Source organism: Petaurus breviceps, unplaced genomic scaffold (genome assembly GCF_028583685.1).
Source record: "Petaurus breviceps papuanus isolate PSGF00001 unplaced genomic scaffold, PetGlider_PUasm1.0 90977, whole genome shotgun sequence".
Taxonomy (NCBI): domain Eukaryota; kingdom Metazoa; phylum Chordata; class Mammalia; order Diprotodontia; family Petauridae; genus Petaurus; species Petaurus breviceps.
In genome coordinates, this window is record NW_027187391.1 from 12470705 (window position 1) to 12487770 (window position 17066).

Sequence of the window (17066 nt, forward strand, 5' to 3'; positions counted from 1 at the left end):
GAGAGAGAGAGAGAGAGAGAGAGAGAGAGAGAGAGAGAGAGAGAGAGAGAGAGAGAGAAAGATGGAGTAACTGAGGCAGAGAGTAATTAACTGACTGACTGAAAGTCATAGATACCTGAGGCAGGATTTGAATTTGATCCTTTGGACTCTGATCTAGCACTTTAACCACTGCACCACCTAGCAGTTTCTAAGCCTGGACTAGAACTGGGAACAATACTATAAGAAAAATAAGTTATTTCTAAAATAATTTTTCTTACATAAAATATTAGCACCTTAAAGCAAAGATTACTTTTTGCATACAGATATTCCATTTTGGAGTTTTGCATCTCTATGACCTCACACAGTGCTTGGAACCTAGAAGACATTATTCTCGATAACCAAACATAAAAGCAGTTCTTTGCCCTTTCATAGCCCTTCATAACTTAGCCCCTTCCTAGTTCTCTTTTTTTTTAATATTTCATATCTTTACATATTTTCTATGATCTAGTAGAGTTGGGTTCCCTGGTGCTCTTAAGAGGGCATCTCTATCTCCCGAGTACCTCCATTTTTATTGGCTGTCCCCATGTCTGGAATGCTCTCCATCTTCACGTTCACTTCTTAACTTGCCTGGCCTTATTCAAATCAGTTGAAATCCCACCTTCTACAAGAACCCTTTATTGGGCTTTCTTCATGATATTACTATCCCTCTAATATTACATCCAAGTTATCTTGTATAAGTTTTGTTTGTATATAGTGGCTTGCATGTTATTTCCCCCATTGGAAGGTACATTACCTTTCTTTGAATCCTCAACATTTAGCACATTTGTTGTTCATTCATTTTTCAATGGAGTCTGACTCTTAGCAACCCCATTTGGGGTTTTCTTGTCAAAGGTACTGGAATGGTTGGCTGTTTTCTTCTCCAGATCATTTTCCCAATGAGGAAAATGAGGCAGAGAGGATTAAGTGACTTGCCCAGGGTCACACAGCTACCAAATGAAAGCAAACTTGAACTCAAGTTTTACTGACTTCTGACCTGGTGCTCTATCCTCAGCTCCACCTAGCTGCCATCTAGTACATAGTAGGTTGTTTAATAAATGTTTATTGACTGTGAAAAGGCTGAAAAAATAACATTAAAACAAAACAAAATATATTCTCTAAAAAAGGGTGGGGGGGAGTTATGCAATATACTTACATTACTTTCCAATCACTATCTTCTTAAAGTTAAAAGGATTTGGGAGATTTTCTCACCTGGGACTCAATATCAAAATATACTTTTTGACCTTTCAGAAGCTTGCAAATAATTTCCAAAAATTACTTGGACTTTAAAGTTAATATTTATTCTACTTATTAAAAATACAGTGTAGTCGTGGTAAAAGGATTTGTTCTGAAGTCACAGGACTTAGTTTTATATCATGCCTCTGAATCTTAATAAAACTTTGAGTGACTAAGTCATCTTGATGATTATAAAAATCAAAATAAATTAAAAGGACCTGTAGGGAAGATGTTATCTGCATCGAGAGAAAGAACTAATAAATATAAATATACATGCAATGATTTTGCATATATATTTGTGTCTATATGCATATATACATATGTATTTATATATGTATATATATATATTTGTGTCTAATGGTAGCTTTCTCTAGGGTGGGGAGAGAGGGAAGAAAAAAAGGAAAATTAAATGATAATTTTATTATTTATTTTAAAAGAGTTGTAAGCTGTACATAATAGATTTGCAGTTTTGTGTGCAATCATTTTTAAAAATTCTACTGTTATGGAAATTTTTGTTTAATTTAATAAATAAAAATAAATGAAATAAAGCAAAACTGAAGGAAATTACTAAGCTTTCCTGAACCTTGGTTTCCTCATCCATAATGTGTGGTAATTAGCCTAGATGGCCTCTTAACAAATCTTCCCTCCTTGGTCATCCTGGACTCATTCCTTTTACTAGTTTAAGAAGATATTTTAAAAATAATCCTCCATTTCACTTAAATAATTTTCAGCAATATGAAAAGGGTGGGGGGAAGCACAGAAAGAGTCTCTTGGGATTTTCATGATACTTATATTCTAATCCATTCGTTTAATTGCTTGATTCTAGTGGAATAATATCTTGCTAAAATCCAGTTATCATTTGATAAATATTATTTTTTAAAGCCCTGAAGATCGAGACTGGTGGTTTTCCTTTGTAAAATTTTTATCTTTTATATATATGTTGTAGACTTTTTTTACCCTAAAAATATAATTTGGTTTTATCTACTTGAATATATTATGTCCTCTAGGTTGCTCTGGTGGTATATCTAGCATATATTTAACACGTTCTGTAAATTCAACATTAGCTTTAGGAGCTAGAATTTCTTTCCTCTTAAGGCAGCCATTTTCTCTTTTCTCAGTCTGATTCATGATTTGTGCTATTTCCTTTGCATCTTTCCTCTTCAAGGTGACTTCAGAGAGCAATGACTTCATCCAATATGAAATGCTAATTATCTGAAAGGAACAAAATTACCAAAGGAACATTTTTTTCATTCTCCCCCTCAACACCTCCTTCCTCAAAGTGAAGAATGATTCGGACATATCAGGTAAAATAATATATGCTATTAATCAGGCAATAGGAATGTTCTTCATAAACTTTAACAGATGATGGTAGACTTCTAGCATATGTCCCATCATATTAACAAACTTATTTAAGCATTTCACATTGTAGAAAACTCTATGTGCCAACTGGTACTCAGTTGCAAAATCCATCATCAGTCTTACAGGTCAGAGCAGCTCAAATACGGATGTACATCATTTGCCACTGGGATAAATAGCCAAAAATAGATATACACAGGCATGGAGAGTGTCAACAAAGGAGCTGAGCTAAAACCCAAAACTGTCACTGCTGCTTAAGGAAGGACTAATTAAGTTGCCTTTTTAGAGGCAAATTTGGAGAGTGATGCTTATTTTAGAAAGGAACACAGGAAATTCCAGTATTTTTTTTAAATAAAAGCATAAAGGTCATTTAATGTAGAGATTTATGAGTAACAAGACATTCCTGAGTCATCTTCCATCCTGCTTAGGAACATTTATCTTTCCAAGTCAGGAAAACACAAAATCATCATTGTTATGATTTTATTGTTTTTTTTTCCATGATTAGATACAGGGGTAATTTTGCATTGGTCAGGCTAGTATACCACTTGGGGAGTAAAAAAAAAAATAGGAAAGAAAAACATAGTCATTACTGACACTTCAATGTCCTTCTTTTGGTCATTTATCAGAGAAAAAAATATGTATGTGAGTATTACGACTTTTTTAAAACTAAAGTTGGCACATAGTTTTCTATAGTGCTGTACCTCTAAATTATTACTCTTCCCAACTATTAAATGGTACCCCAATAACCCTGAAAGTATTGATGTATTTCCTGAAAATTAAAAACTGATATTATTATTATAAACTATCCTAATGGAATTCAACACCTAGGACAAATGATATTCACCAACAATGACAGTCTTTGTGGCTACTCTATTTTGTATCTGAATAGAGGGGGAATGAAGTGAAATAGTGTATGGAAAAGATAAATGTTTGGAAGATGGGCAAGGGTGTGGAGATAGTACAACATATCCAGTTGATGTTCCTTGAAAATATTTTGCATAACTTTTAAATTCTTTGATCTCTGGTTTGCTGATATCTGTAGTTCATATGTCTGAGTAGTCACTGTTTTCTACCTTGGAAAGCTTCTGAATCAGACTGAAACCATAATTGGCAAGTTGTAATTTATCCATAGTCAGGAGGATTAAGCCCTAGAGACCCAGTCCAATGAAGATCAGTTCTTCAGAAGACAGTGGGTATGTTTAGCCCTGACACCACTTAGAAGAATCATGATAACTATTTTTAAGTAACTAAAAGGCTTACTCTGATATTTGTCTGTATTTACATAAGTAAATGTTGGTTTCTCCCAATAGAACGTAAGCTATTTGAAGTCAGGGACTATTTTTTTTTTTGTCTTTATGTGGATAGTACCTAGGACCATAGGTGTGCTGTCACTAACTTTAACTGGCTTGTGAGAAGGTTAGTTTTTCCAGGGTGAACACTTATACCTTGGAAATAGGCAAATGCTACAAATCATGACTTGCTTTATTATTATACTTATTTTCTAGACTTAAGGCAGTATAAACAATGAAAATTAAAATTTATGGTGCATATGCATACTTTTTTTTTTCCCCTCAGAAAGTCCTGGTTGTTAAACATTTTTTTTTTGCAAGCGTGCCTTGCCCTTGCCTTTGCCTGACATGTAGTAATGCATTCATTAATGTTTATTAAATCAAATGGAATTGAATGTGTAGTCAAATTTTTTAAAAGTATCTATTCACTAGGTATTAGCATTAGTCCTGAAGAAATCTTTCAGCTTATTGTGATCATAATGAACAAGTAAAGGATCTTCCATGAGGTTGTAAGATCTGAACCAATCATAATGTTTTAGACATTGGGACATAGGTTTCAATAGACCTGCACTTTTTAAAGACACCAGTGTGGATAGCACTGCCCTAGGGGTGGAACCAGTCAGAAGGAGTTCTATTGCCAGATAATTCATCTTGGCTATGATTCACCCTGCCAATCTCTAGCCAGCTCCACCATGATTCTGACCTAGGCCTCTTTTATTCCAGGCTTCCCTTCTCTCTGTCCCACTTGGCTCAGATGCTGTCTCTGGGAACCATGTTTACAGTTTCTGTGACTCAGACTCAGCTATTTGCCTACATTCTTTGTTAGTCTCTTTGGATCTGATGCCTTGGTTCCCTGCTGCCTCCCCAACGTTCAGCCAGACCTTCCCTCCCATAATGATATGTGTTAGTGCACTTGGCTTTCCTATGCTCACTTACTGCTTCCTCAGCTGCCCATACTGACAATCCATTGCAGATACCAGCTACTCTGCATGATTTTGTTCTTGCCAATTTCAGCAACAATTATAGGCTGGTCTAACCTCTATGGAAAGGTTCTGACAACATCTGTTTCATCAGCATGGCCTAGAGTCATACTTAAGATCAAAGGCCAAGAAAGAATACTTTTAAATGAAATTTTGGAAGATTTACTTAATATTAAGTTTATCTCCATTAAGCCAGACAAAGTAAATCATGGTCGTGAGGTTTACCAGAATAGTTGCTATGTTCTGAGCTGATGAAAAGTTATTTTTTTAAAGCTGATGGAGTTATTTTCTTTAAAAAATATAAGAAAATAATATGGATTTTACTTTTTAACTTAAAAAAAACAAGCAAATGATGATCTAATGAAAAGTAGCAAGCAGGACCACTTGGTCAGTAAATAGATATTGGCCACATTGGCAGTTAATTCTCCTGTTTTAGAATTCATTCTATGTGGCCATAAGAAAAGTAGAAAGGGTATTTTTCACTTGTAGTTCCCCCCAAAATGTGCATGTACCTAAAGACAGATTTCAAAGGACTTGTGATCATAGATTTAAGGTTACAGTGATAATAGCAGACATCACTTATATGGCATCTTAAGATTTTCATAATTCTCTTTATATGCTAACTGTTTTTTCCTCCCAGCAACCCTCTGTGTTAGGTGCTATCATTATACCCATTTTTCAGATGAGAAAATTGAAACCAAGTAGCTTGCCCATGATCACATAGCTAGTAAATGTCTGAAGCAGGGTTTGAACTTATGTCTATCCTGACTGTATCCCCAGTGCTCTATACACTGTACCACCTAGCTGCATAGGAAAAAAATCTTAGAGGTCACCTAATCCAATCCTCTTATTTGTAGGTGGGTAAATTCAGGTTCAAAGTTCATTCCTTTTCCAAATGTTAATGCTGGGCACTACATTCTGGAAAAGTCAGAATGCTGTAAGATATTCAAAACTGGATGGTTTACAGTTATCATAAGTCCCACTCTTTTCTTTTTACACAGGCCAGAATGACTTATTACTGGCTGAAATTCCAAAGGAGTAATGCTGGTAGCTCAGGGATTCTATTTTAAGATCTTATGAGATGGAATTTAGGTGGGGCCTTTGTCTTCAGGCAATATTCTCTGTGAATCTATATCTCATGAGCAGACTTCAGAATTACAATTTACTCAGTGTTGGACTTCTTTTGCAAAAAGACTATCATGGGGTGGAGACAAGATGGCTGATTAAGAACAGGGACTTGCTTGAGATCTCCCTCAAACCCCTTCAAATATCTGTAAAAAGTTACTCTAAACAAATTCTAGAGCAACAGAACAAAAAAAATGACAGAGTAAAGTAAATATTCAGCCTAAGACAGCATGCCAGGCTGACAGAAAGGATCTATTGCACCAGACTGGGAGCAGAGTGAAATCTGAATTGAGCCTCACCAGTATAGACAGGGCCAGAGCAGGCCTCAGGGGACTGAATCACTGATAGCAGTGGCAGTTTCCAGACTTCTCAACCCACAAATGCCAAAGACAGCATAGAAGGTCAGTGCAAAAACTGTGGGACCTGGGAGAAATAGGAGCATGGTTCAACTAGGGTCTGGCCACAGTCCTGGAGAGTGTAGGTGGCAGTGGTGGCAGCAGCAGCAGCAGCTGCTTACAGAACTCTGGGCCCACGGACCATGGGCGATCAAGCAGTTGATACAAAACCCTTGAAGCCTGGGACAGTACACCCAGCCCTACTCCCACCCCCACTGGAAGAAGAGCCCTACCTTGAGAGGGAGTTAGGAAGTCAAGTATTTGGCTGGGGAGATGAGCAAACAGTGTCAAAAAAAAAAACCCTCAGACTACAGATTCTTACCTTGGTGACAAAGAAGATCAAAACATACAAGAAGACAACCAAGTCAAAGCTCCTGCATTAAAAGCCTCCAAGAAAAATATAAATTGGTCACAGGCCATGGAAGAACTCAAAAATGATTTTGAAAATCAAGTAAGAGAAGTAGAGGAAAAATTGGGAAGAGAAATGGGAGTGATGCAAGAAAATCATGAAAAACAAGTCAACAGCTCACTAAAGGAGATCCAAAACAATACTGAAGAAAATAACATGTTAAAAAATAGACTAATCCAAATAAGCGAAAGAGGTTAAAAAAAAAAATGAGGAGAATTATGACTTAAAAAGCAGTATGGGCCAAATGGAAAAGGCTGTTCTAAAGCTCACTAAAGAATATACTTCCTTTAAAATTAGAATGGAGCAAATGGAAGATAATGACTTTATAAGAAACCAAGATACTACAAAATAGAACCAAAAGAATAAAAAAAAATAGAAGCTAAGGTGAAATATCTCATTGGAAAAACCACTGACCTGGAAAACAGATCCAGGAGAGATAATTTTAAAATTATTGGACTACCGGAAAGCCGTAATCAAAAAAAAAGAGCCTAGAAATCATTGTTCAAGAAAATTATCATGGAAAATTGCTCAGATATGCTAGAACCAGAGAACAAAATAGAATTTGAAAGAATTCACTGGTAGGCTCTTGAAAAAGATCCTAAAAAGAAAACTCATAGGAATATTATAGCCAAATTCCAGAGTTCCCAGGTCAAGGAGAAAAATATCACAAGCAGTCAGAAAGAAACAATTTGAGTATTGTGGAAACACAATCAGGATAACAAAAGATCTAGCAGCTTCTACAGTAAGGGATTGAAGGGTTTGGAAGATGGCATTCTGGAGGTCAGAGGAGCTAGGATTAAAACCAAGAATCACCTTCCCAGTAAAACTGAGTATAATACTTCAGGGGAAAATGAATATTCAATGAAATGTAGAACTTTTAAATATTCTTGCTGAAACGACCAGAGTTGAATAAAAAAATTTACTTTCAAACACAAGACTTGAGAGAAGCATGAAAAGGTAAACAGGAAAGAAAAAATCATAAGGACTTATTAAAGTTGAACTGGTTTTTTTTTTTGCTTTTTGGAGGGCAGTTTGGGGTTAAGTGACTTGTCCAAGGTCATGTGGCTAGTTTTAGTGTTAAGTGTCTGAGTCCAGATTTGAACTCAGGTTCTCCTGACTCCAGGGCTGGTGCTATATTCACTGTGCTGCCTAGGTGCCCCTAAAGTTGAACTGTCTCTATTCCTACATGGAAAGATGATATTTGTATTTCATGAGACCTTTCTCAGATTTAGCATAGTTGGTGGAAATGTGTGTGTTTGTGTGTGTGTGCAAGTGTGTGTGTTTGTGTAGATAGAAAGATAGATACATAGATAGTTAGATACATAGTGCATAGTGATTTGAATATGAAGGGATGATATCTAAAAATAAAATTAATCTAAATTTATCTAAAAATAAAATTAAGGGGTGAGAGACAAATACGTTGGGAGAAGGAGAAAGTGAAAGATAGTATAGGGCAAATTTTCTCATGTAAAAAAGGCAAGAAAAACATTTCACAATGGAGGGGAAGGGGGGTGGTGAGAAGGAAGGAAGGTACCTTACTCTCATTGCATTTGGCTGAAGGAATAACATATACACTCAACTGGGTATATTACCCTACAGGAAAGTAAGGAGGAAGGGCTTAATGAGAGGTGGGGATGATAGAAGGGAGGGCAGATTGGGGGAGGGGTTAGTCAGAAGCAAACACTTTTGAAAAGAGACAGGGTCAAAGGATAATATAGAATAAGCGAGGGGACAGGAAAGGATGGAGGGAAATATAGTTTGTCTTTTACAACATGACTTTTATGGAAATATTTTGTATAACTACACATGTATAAAGTATATTGAATTGCTTCCTTTCTCAATGAGGGTGGGTGGGGAGGGAAGAATGGAGAAAATTTGGAACTCAAAGTTTTAAAAACAAATGTTAAAATGTGTTTTTAAATGCAACTGGGGAATAAGATATACAGGCAATGGGGTATAGAAATCTATCTTGCTCTACAAGAAAGTAAGGGGGGAAGGGGATAGGAAGTGGGGCATGATAGAAGGGAGGGCAGATGGGAGGAAAGGGTAATTACATTGCATGCCATCTTGGGGTGGAGGGAGGGAGAGATGGGGAGAAAATTTGGAACTCAAAATCTTGTAGAAATTAATGTTGAAAACTAAAAATTAATTAATTAATTTAAATTTAAAAAAGGAATATCATAAAAAAATGGTGATGTACATCTTCAGTTGGATGGTTGTGTGACTGTGTGATTTTACAGAGTCCTGGGAAACAAAAACTCTGGAAAGAACAAATTGTAAGGCAGTAATCCATGATGGATTGGTTCACTTAGAACAAAAGTTTTGGATGTCACTACTAGCAGCAAAAAATATCAACCGTCACTAAGGATATATCACACACTCAGTAGTATTTTTCTGGAATTGTGTCTTCCTTTTCAGTGGTGCTAATACATAGAGATAAATATTAGCAATGAGTGACATTGAAAATGATGGATATTAAGAATTATTGGCAAGGGAAAAACAAAAACGTCAGGGAGGCTACTGGGACTCTTTAAAAAACCACAGAACAAGGGTATCACAGAAGAATGCTTAAACAGGAACTATCAAAAGTAAGCCAAAAATGATATGGAGATAGGAATAAAGAAGGCAGAAGGGAAGAAACAAAACATCAGTGGAAATAGAGCCAGGGTGCTAGAGCCTAAGGAGGTTTCATCAGACCAAGTACCACCTCTATTATAAAGGGCAAAATATATACTTGACATAGAACCCAGAGTAATTATCACAAAGACCAATAAAGTTTGGAATACACTAGTCAGGCACAAAAAGAAGAGGTGCATGGTCAGCTAGCCCAGTAGTCGGGAAGACCGAACTGTAGTCTTGTCTCTGAATCATACTGGTTATATTCACTTAGGAAAATCAAGGTTCCTCATAGCACCCCAATTCACTCTCTAAGAGAAGTTGCAAGACAGTTGCTGATTTGCCTTGATAGAACTTTCTTCAACTGGAGTCCACCACACTAACCACAGTTTCGGACCAAAATCAGACCTGGCCAATTCTTCTTCTACCTGTCTAAAATTTGGTTTCTATTATCATAATAATGCTTCACATATAAGGTCTACAAAGTATTTTCCTCACAAGGACCCCATGAAGTAATTGAACAAGTACAATTATAATGATATGTACATATGTGTATATATGTACCCATATGTATATGTACATAAATCTTATGTGTATATAGGTATATATGCACACACACATATATGTATATAGTCAATTATCTGTATAGATACATACTACAGATAGGATAGAAATACAAAAATAATAATGTCCATTTTACATAGGAATGAATTGAAGTTAAGAGAAAGTTGAGAAAATTGAAAAAACTCGGGCATGGTTACACAGATAGTAAATAGATCTAAGACTTTAACCTAGGTCTTCTGACTTTATGTCAATGCTTTCCCCACCCTACCACTTTTCCCATTGCTAATAAGAATTAAGATTTAATGACTTTGATAAATCACTCTTGAAATGATCATGACATGAAAGTAAGAAAAATTTTCTTGGCACCCAAAGGTAGGAAAGTCATCATGAAGAGAGAAGGAATGGCTTGCCTTATTTCTGAATCTGCTTGAATAGTAAGAAGCACAGGCATGAGGGGGATGGATATCCATAGCTCTCTATACTGTTAAAGTTGCTTGCTCAAGTTAAGAACCACTAACCCCTGATAAAGAAATAATTAAAATGCTGTTTTGACAGGTTGAAAAATTATCACCTATAGAAAAGAGGGTCATCAAAGAAAATATGATTGTCAATTTTAAAAAATAAAAATATTATAGGAATTAGGAGTAGAATATTTCATTAATTCCTTACCTTGCCATACTTCTGTGCATAGGACCCTGTGAGCAGTGAGTGAAAAACGATGATGGTTTCATCCAAATCCCAGACAAATACACGCTGAAGACATAAATGATAAACATCAACACATAACAGTGTTCTGGGAAAACAGAAATCCCTTTACAAGTAGAAAATCACCATGCTTCATAGATGGATATAATCTTGACACTGCATCATGGAAAAACATTTCACCTTATTAATTTACTTTCAAGTTAGTAAAACATAACCTCTGTAAGATCTGAGGAGCAAAAATTCACTACAAAATGACATGTTCAAAAGTAAGTTAGATTTAAATATATGACAGTACTTAACCAGCTACTTTCATCATTCAGATAAAAAATCTAGTGAACAGATTTGATTTTTTTTCCAAACAGCATACACAGACTTTTAAAGTACAAATGAAGATGAGAGTAGATGTGTTTCTCAAAAAGGGTTGTGCAAATAAGTTTTATAAACTATAGATTCAGATTTTAGAGCTGGGAGTAGACTTAGCTAATTAAAAAAAACTGTGATGAACTCCCTGGGAAAGTAGAGAATCATCTTGGGAAGTAAATAATTACTCCTTAAACTATCTCTGGATTGCTTATCTGCATTTTTTATATGTTGTTTATGTTCAGGCAAAGTACCTGATACCAGAAAAGAAAAGTTTTAGCATTAGTAATGGCTCATCTCAGTACTTTCTGATAAATGTTGATTCTGAAGGTTTCAAGGGACTTAGAGCTGTAGATAGGCTTTCGGAGATAATTAGTACAAAATATTCATTTTACAGTAGAGGAAACTGAGGGTTAGAGGGAAGCAGAGACCCTCTAACTCCAAATACAGTACTCTTTTTTTCAATATCATGTTGTCTTTCATTCAAATTAACTTCAAATTTGAAATGATGCACAGAGATGATTTTAAAGTTAAGTCCGAAACCATATAGAGATAAATAGATTCATATAAGGCTATGGTATTTCACATATGTGTTTTTGGAAGATGTATTTTCTTTAACATGTGGGTTGAATTTAGTTCATGAAGTATTGATAATAAATGCCTTTTATGATCTTGCAGTACCAAATGTGATAATCAGAAAAACGACCAACAAACATTCCTCAGTTTTTGTCTTTTTAAACCATCTCTCTTCTTTGTGCCACATTGAATTGGTGAAAGAAATTTTCTCAGGACTAGAAATTGCAAAGTGATATCGTTTTCAAGTTATCTTGGTTTTGTTTTGTCCATTTAAAAAGGATGAAAGCCTTAAATTGTGCCTGCTACAAAGTAGATAAACAACTATACATCAGGATTTTGGCAGAGGTCTTTTTTCAACCATTTAACTTCAAACTATGTCTGTTGCTTTACAAAAGGCAGACTCTATTTTTCAGCAGAAGAAACTTTACCATTCATCAATTAAAAGAGGGCATACCTCCAAGTCACTGTCTGGAGGAGGTGATGGATTATTCTTCCGGCCTCTTCCTCTGGACTTTGACCCAGAACTCCTACATGTTCTCTCATCAAGGTCTTTGATGGGTGTGGAGGGGCTTTGCACTGTATCAAAATCTCCTGTAAATATAATTATGCATATCAAAGTAGTGCTTCATTTGCAAATAGGGATAAGCCATCAGAAATAATACAGGTTATTTTTCATATTAACAAATCACATTATTATTTAATAGGAGCAACATACAGATAACAAAGAGATTCACAAGCTTCAGCCAACGGTCTTCTTGTTTCACTAAGTATCTAAATGCAACAAAATTCCAATACCACAGAAAGATGTGCAGAATTCCTTGGTGTTACAATGGAATTTAACATACATCATAAAGTCCCTGACAATTATCATGACAAAACAAGCAGAAGATGCCCCTAAATGATGTTGTCCATTATGACCTATTAGCAGCACTTCATAGCATTTTGTGTTTTATTGTTAGAATCTATGTTGATAATCTCAAAATACACGAGACGGGGCAAGTTCAATATGAACTTGATACTTGAAACATCAAATACATAAAGTTCAAAGTGCCTGAGGAAAAGTATTTTAATGAAATCTAAATATAATTTTAAAATATTCTACCATAAAATAAAAAGTACTTTGGTTGACCTACATTCTTACTTCTTCTCCAAAAGAATCAACATTGGTTTTAGCCAACTACTCTGTCTCTCATAGTATACTTACTATGTCCTACTACATTCACATGTGATTTCATGCTGCAAAATGTATTCTGAGTTTTCCCACAAATACAGATTCCTATGTAAACCTCACACAATCTAATAGACAGGAGGAGTGCAGCCCAAGATATCAAATGTATTTTAGGCCCACTGCCTGATTTCCTTTAAGCCTTACATCCTTTTGCCTTGTAAATGTGGAGACATGCCAGCTCTGAAAGCTGAATTACAAGGGACAGGAGAAATTCTTAAATTCTTATGAATAAAAGTTAAGGTGCTAGAAAAAATTATTTTCTTTGCTGACAGAAGTAAACATGCCATCAGTGTCATTTTGTTTTCTTTCAACACACTTAATATGGGAGCGTCCTTGTGCATCAACCATATAATTTTTAGCCAAAATATTTTTGTGAGCCACAAACATTTCTGGAATAGCATCTGTTGCTGAAACCATTATGATTCCACTAAACCTGGTCAAAAATACTTCCTATACTTATTTTTACTTTGAATTTTGTGCAATGGAACTTAGGAGAGGAGAAAATCTTTCTTGGTAGGGAAAAAAAAAAACCTGGAAATTTTTAGCAAAAGATTTTGATTAATAACATGTCCATGGTCCCAAACATGATCATGTATTTTCATGACCTATAGCTTTCAAACATGACCTCTTTTTGTCCCTCTCAATTTCACTGTGTTTACTGTACTTTGTCCTACCAGTGTTGTAGAAGGGATTGCCAAAGGCAATTCAACAAGCATTTATTTAACTATCTACTATAGCCAAGCATTGTGCTGGGTGCTGTGCAAACAGAGGAAAAACAGAAATGATCCCTGCTATCAAGGAGGCTTGGGCAGTTAGGAGGTACCGTGGAGAGAGTATTGGGCCTTAAGTTAGGAAAACTCATCTTCCTGAGTTGAAATCTGACTTCAGAAACTTATTAGTTGTGTGACACTGGGCAAGTCACTTAACCCTGTTTGCCTTAATTTCCTCATCTGTATACATGAGCTGGAGAAAGAAATGGCAAACCACTCCAGTATCATTGCCAAGAAAACCCTAAATGGTATCACCAAGAGTTGGATGCAACTGAAATATTGTTCAAGGGGGTTAGGGTAAATAAGGGAAATGGCATGGTAGAGATAAGTAAATATGAAACGTATTCAAAATAAGTACAAAGTAGTTGCAGGAGTGGGAGAGATGGGGAAGGAATGATGGGATGAAGAGGAAAAGGCCTCTTTTAGGAAGGAACACTTGAACTAAACCTTAAAGGGAGCTAGGAGTTCCAAGGGGCAGAGGTGTGGATGAGAGCATTCCAGACATGAGAGATAGTGCATAACAAAGGTGTATAGAGAGAAAACAGAGGGTGCAGAGCCAAGATGGCAGAGTAGAAGCACAAACTTGGCATGAGCTCCTGCTACAATCACTTCTAACACATGCAAAAAAATGACTAAACAAACTTTAGAGCTACAAAAACCAAAAAGTGACAGAGAGAAATAAATGCATGGAGCTGGAAGCTAAGTACAGTTCTGCATGAGCTGTGCAGTTCTGGCCCCAGGGTGGTATATTGCCAAGCAAAGGCAACTTCCCAAGGTTCAAAATACCAGCATAGCTGCTCTCCATTTTATTCAGTGACAAATTAAGAACAGAGAAAATCAAAATACAGAATAATTCAAAATACGCATTCACCAAGGGTAATTCAATAATTCCTAAGTACTACTCCACCCCTGGACATTACATTCATTTAGTCAATCACAAAATCCCTCTACTAAGTACAACTCCACCCCTAGGCAGTACATTCATTTAGTCAATCACAAAGCCCCTCTTCTCAAATGGAGATTAGTTTCCAATCATAAGCAAAGTACATTCAATTGGTCAGTCACAGAGTACAAAAAAAAGTCAAAAGTTTCCCATTGTTGGATCACAACTGAATAGGCCATCTACCACAGAGTTACAGCAAGCTTAAGCACAGCATTTAATACCCAAATAGAGGTCTTTTCTTCATCTTGACCGGAGGCAAGTTCTCAGCAATCTTTGTTCCTGGGGAGACAAAGTTTAGCAAGGCCACAAGATACATTGCTAGTGTCCTCATTAAATCATTCTTTGTCTGCAGAACAGTCCTAGGACCCCTAAAAACATTAGTAATACCCTCTTCCAGGATTTCTGTAAACATACAGCAAGAAAATCCTTCTTAAGGGCTTCTGAACCAACAGCAAGGTTCCAGGACCTCTGGAACAGCACTGTCCTTCACCAGTGGACAAATCTGGCAAAACAACATCAAAACAGACAAAGTACCAGCATAACAGCCATATCTCCTTAGTCCTTGGCAGCTCTGGGTGGCAGCTCTCAAAAGGCCTGAGCAGTTCAAATTGGTCCTCAGCAATCCTCTCTGTCTCTCTCTGCCTCCATGAGGCTGCTTCCAAAAAATATTCTTATGCCTCTCTCTCTGCTTGTGTCTCTCTAAATTCATGTCACCAGCTCCTCCCAGTCCAGCCCTCTCTTTTCACATCAACAAGTCCATCCCACAAATGGGATTTACAAGCTCTGGGTTTTAACACAATCAATCCCAAAACCAAGCCAATACAGGGGATCTTTAAATTCCATCACTATTACAGGCGGCCCCAATCAGCAGTGGCCAGAGCAGATCTGAAGAGAGCAAATCACCAGCAGGTGTGGTGGTTTCCAGACTTCTCAAACCATAAACACCAAAGAGGAAGTAGAGGGTCAGTTTGGAACTCTGCTGGATGAGCGGGAAACAAAAGAGTGTGGTCTAGCCCCTACACCCAGGGAGAAGCTCCAGAGATCTGGAGGCACAGTATTGTGGCTGCCTCAGGAACTCCTGGCCTGCAGATTGTAGGGGGACCAAAGAACCATTCAGAAGGTAATAGCTCTTGCTTTAACCTGCTTGGATCTTGATTGTAGACTTGAGTGGCAGTCCTGGGGTATGTGGCCAGTGAGCTAAAGCTTCTGGGGGCTGTAGAGAGAGCACCTTGCTAATAGCTGTGGCAGCTGTGAAAACACCAGTAAGTTGGGACAAAGCTCTCTCCATTCTGAAAGGAGAGTTCTACCATGGCATAGAGCTCAAAAGCCAAGTAATTGGCTGGCAATATGAGCAGCAGAGGAAGCACAAACAGATCATGGAATCCTTTTTTGGGGACAAAAAGGATCAAGGCATGGAACAGGAGGAAGACATCAAAGTCAGAATGCCTGCATCAAAATCCTCTAAGAAAGATATAATCTGGTTACAGGCCATGAAAGAGCTCAAGAAGGATTTTAAAAATCAAGTAAGAGAAGTGGAGGAAAAATTGGGAAGAGAAATGAGAATGATGCAAGAAAATCATGAAAAGTGAGTCAACAGCTTGCTAAAGGAGACCCAAAAATACACTGAAGAAAATAACACCCTGAAAAATAGACTAACTCAAATGGCAAAAGAGGTCCAAAAAGCCAATGAGGAAAAGAACGCCTTAAAAAACCAAATTTGCCAGATGGAAAAGGAATTTTAAAAACTCACTCAAGAAAATAATTCCTTCAAAATTAGATTAGAGAAATTTGAAGCTAATGAATTTTTGAGAAATCAAGATACTATAAAACAGATCCAAACAAATGAAAAAAACAGAAGGCAATATGAAATATCTCATTGGGAAAAAAAAAAAAAACTATTGACCTGGAAAATAGATCCAGGAGAGATAATTTAAAAAATATTGGACTACCTGAAAGCCATGATCAAAAAAATAGCCCAGACACCATCTTTCAAGAAATTATCATGCAAGATTGACCTGATATTCTAGAACCAGAGGGCAAAATAGAAATTGAAAGAAATCATCAATCACTTCTTGAAAAAGATGCCAAAAAGAAAACTCCTAGGCATATTATAGCCAGATTCCAGAGTTTCCAGGTCAAGGAGAAAATATCACAAGCTGTCAGGAAGAAAAAATTTGATTATTGTGGAAATACAATCAGGATAACACAAGACCTAGCAGCTTCTACATTAAGGGATCAAAGGGGTTGGAATATGATATTCCAGAGGTCAAAGAAGTGAGGACTAAAACCAAGAATCACTTACTCAGCAAAACTGAGTATAGTGCTACAGGGAAAAATATGATTATTCAATGAAATAGAGGATTTTCAAGCATTCTTGATGAAAAACCAGAGCTGAACAGAAAATTTGACTTTCAAGTACAAGAAGCAGGAGAAGTATGAGAAGGTAAACAGGAAAAAGAAATCATAAGGAAATTATTAAAGTTGAACTATTAACATTCG

At 36.5% G+C, this 17066-nt stretch overlaps 1 protein-coding gene and 1 long non-coding RNA gene across 7 annotated transcripts in view; one reads left to right on the top strand and one right to left on the bottom strand.

Annotated features, from left to right (window-relative positions):
* LOC138153223 (uncharacterized) overlaps window positions 1–17066 on the top strand; it is an 89194-nt gene that overhangs the window by 52144 nt on the left and 19984 nt on the right. The window contains exon 3 of the long non-coding RNA XR_011166313.1: window positions 2417–2555. This is a non-coding gene — a long non-coding RNA (uncharacterized lncRNA). The remainder of the gene's footprint in view (window positions 1–2416; window positions 2556–17066) is intronic.
* The window catches only part of EYA4 (EYA transcriptional coactivator and phosphatase 4), a 335518-nt gene that overhangs the window by 38988 nt on the left and 279464 nt on the right, over window positions 1–17066 (bottom strand). For all 6 annotated transcript variants that reach the window (XM_069077351.1, XM_069077350.1, XM_069077346.1 and 3 more), the window contains 2 exons: window positions 12081–12217; window positions 10655–10738 (listed from right to left, as the gene is read on the bottom strand). In XM_069077351.1, the coding sequence (XP_068933452.1) occupies window positions 10655–10738; window positions 12081–12217 (221 nt within the window). The remainder of the gene's footprint in view (window positions 1–10654; window positions 10739–12080; window positions 12218–17066) is intronic.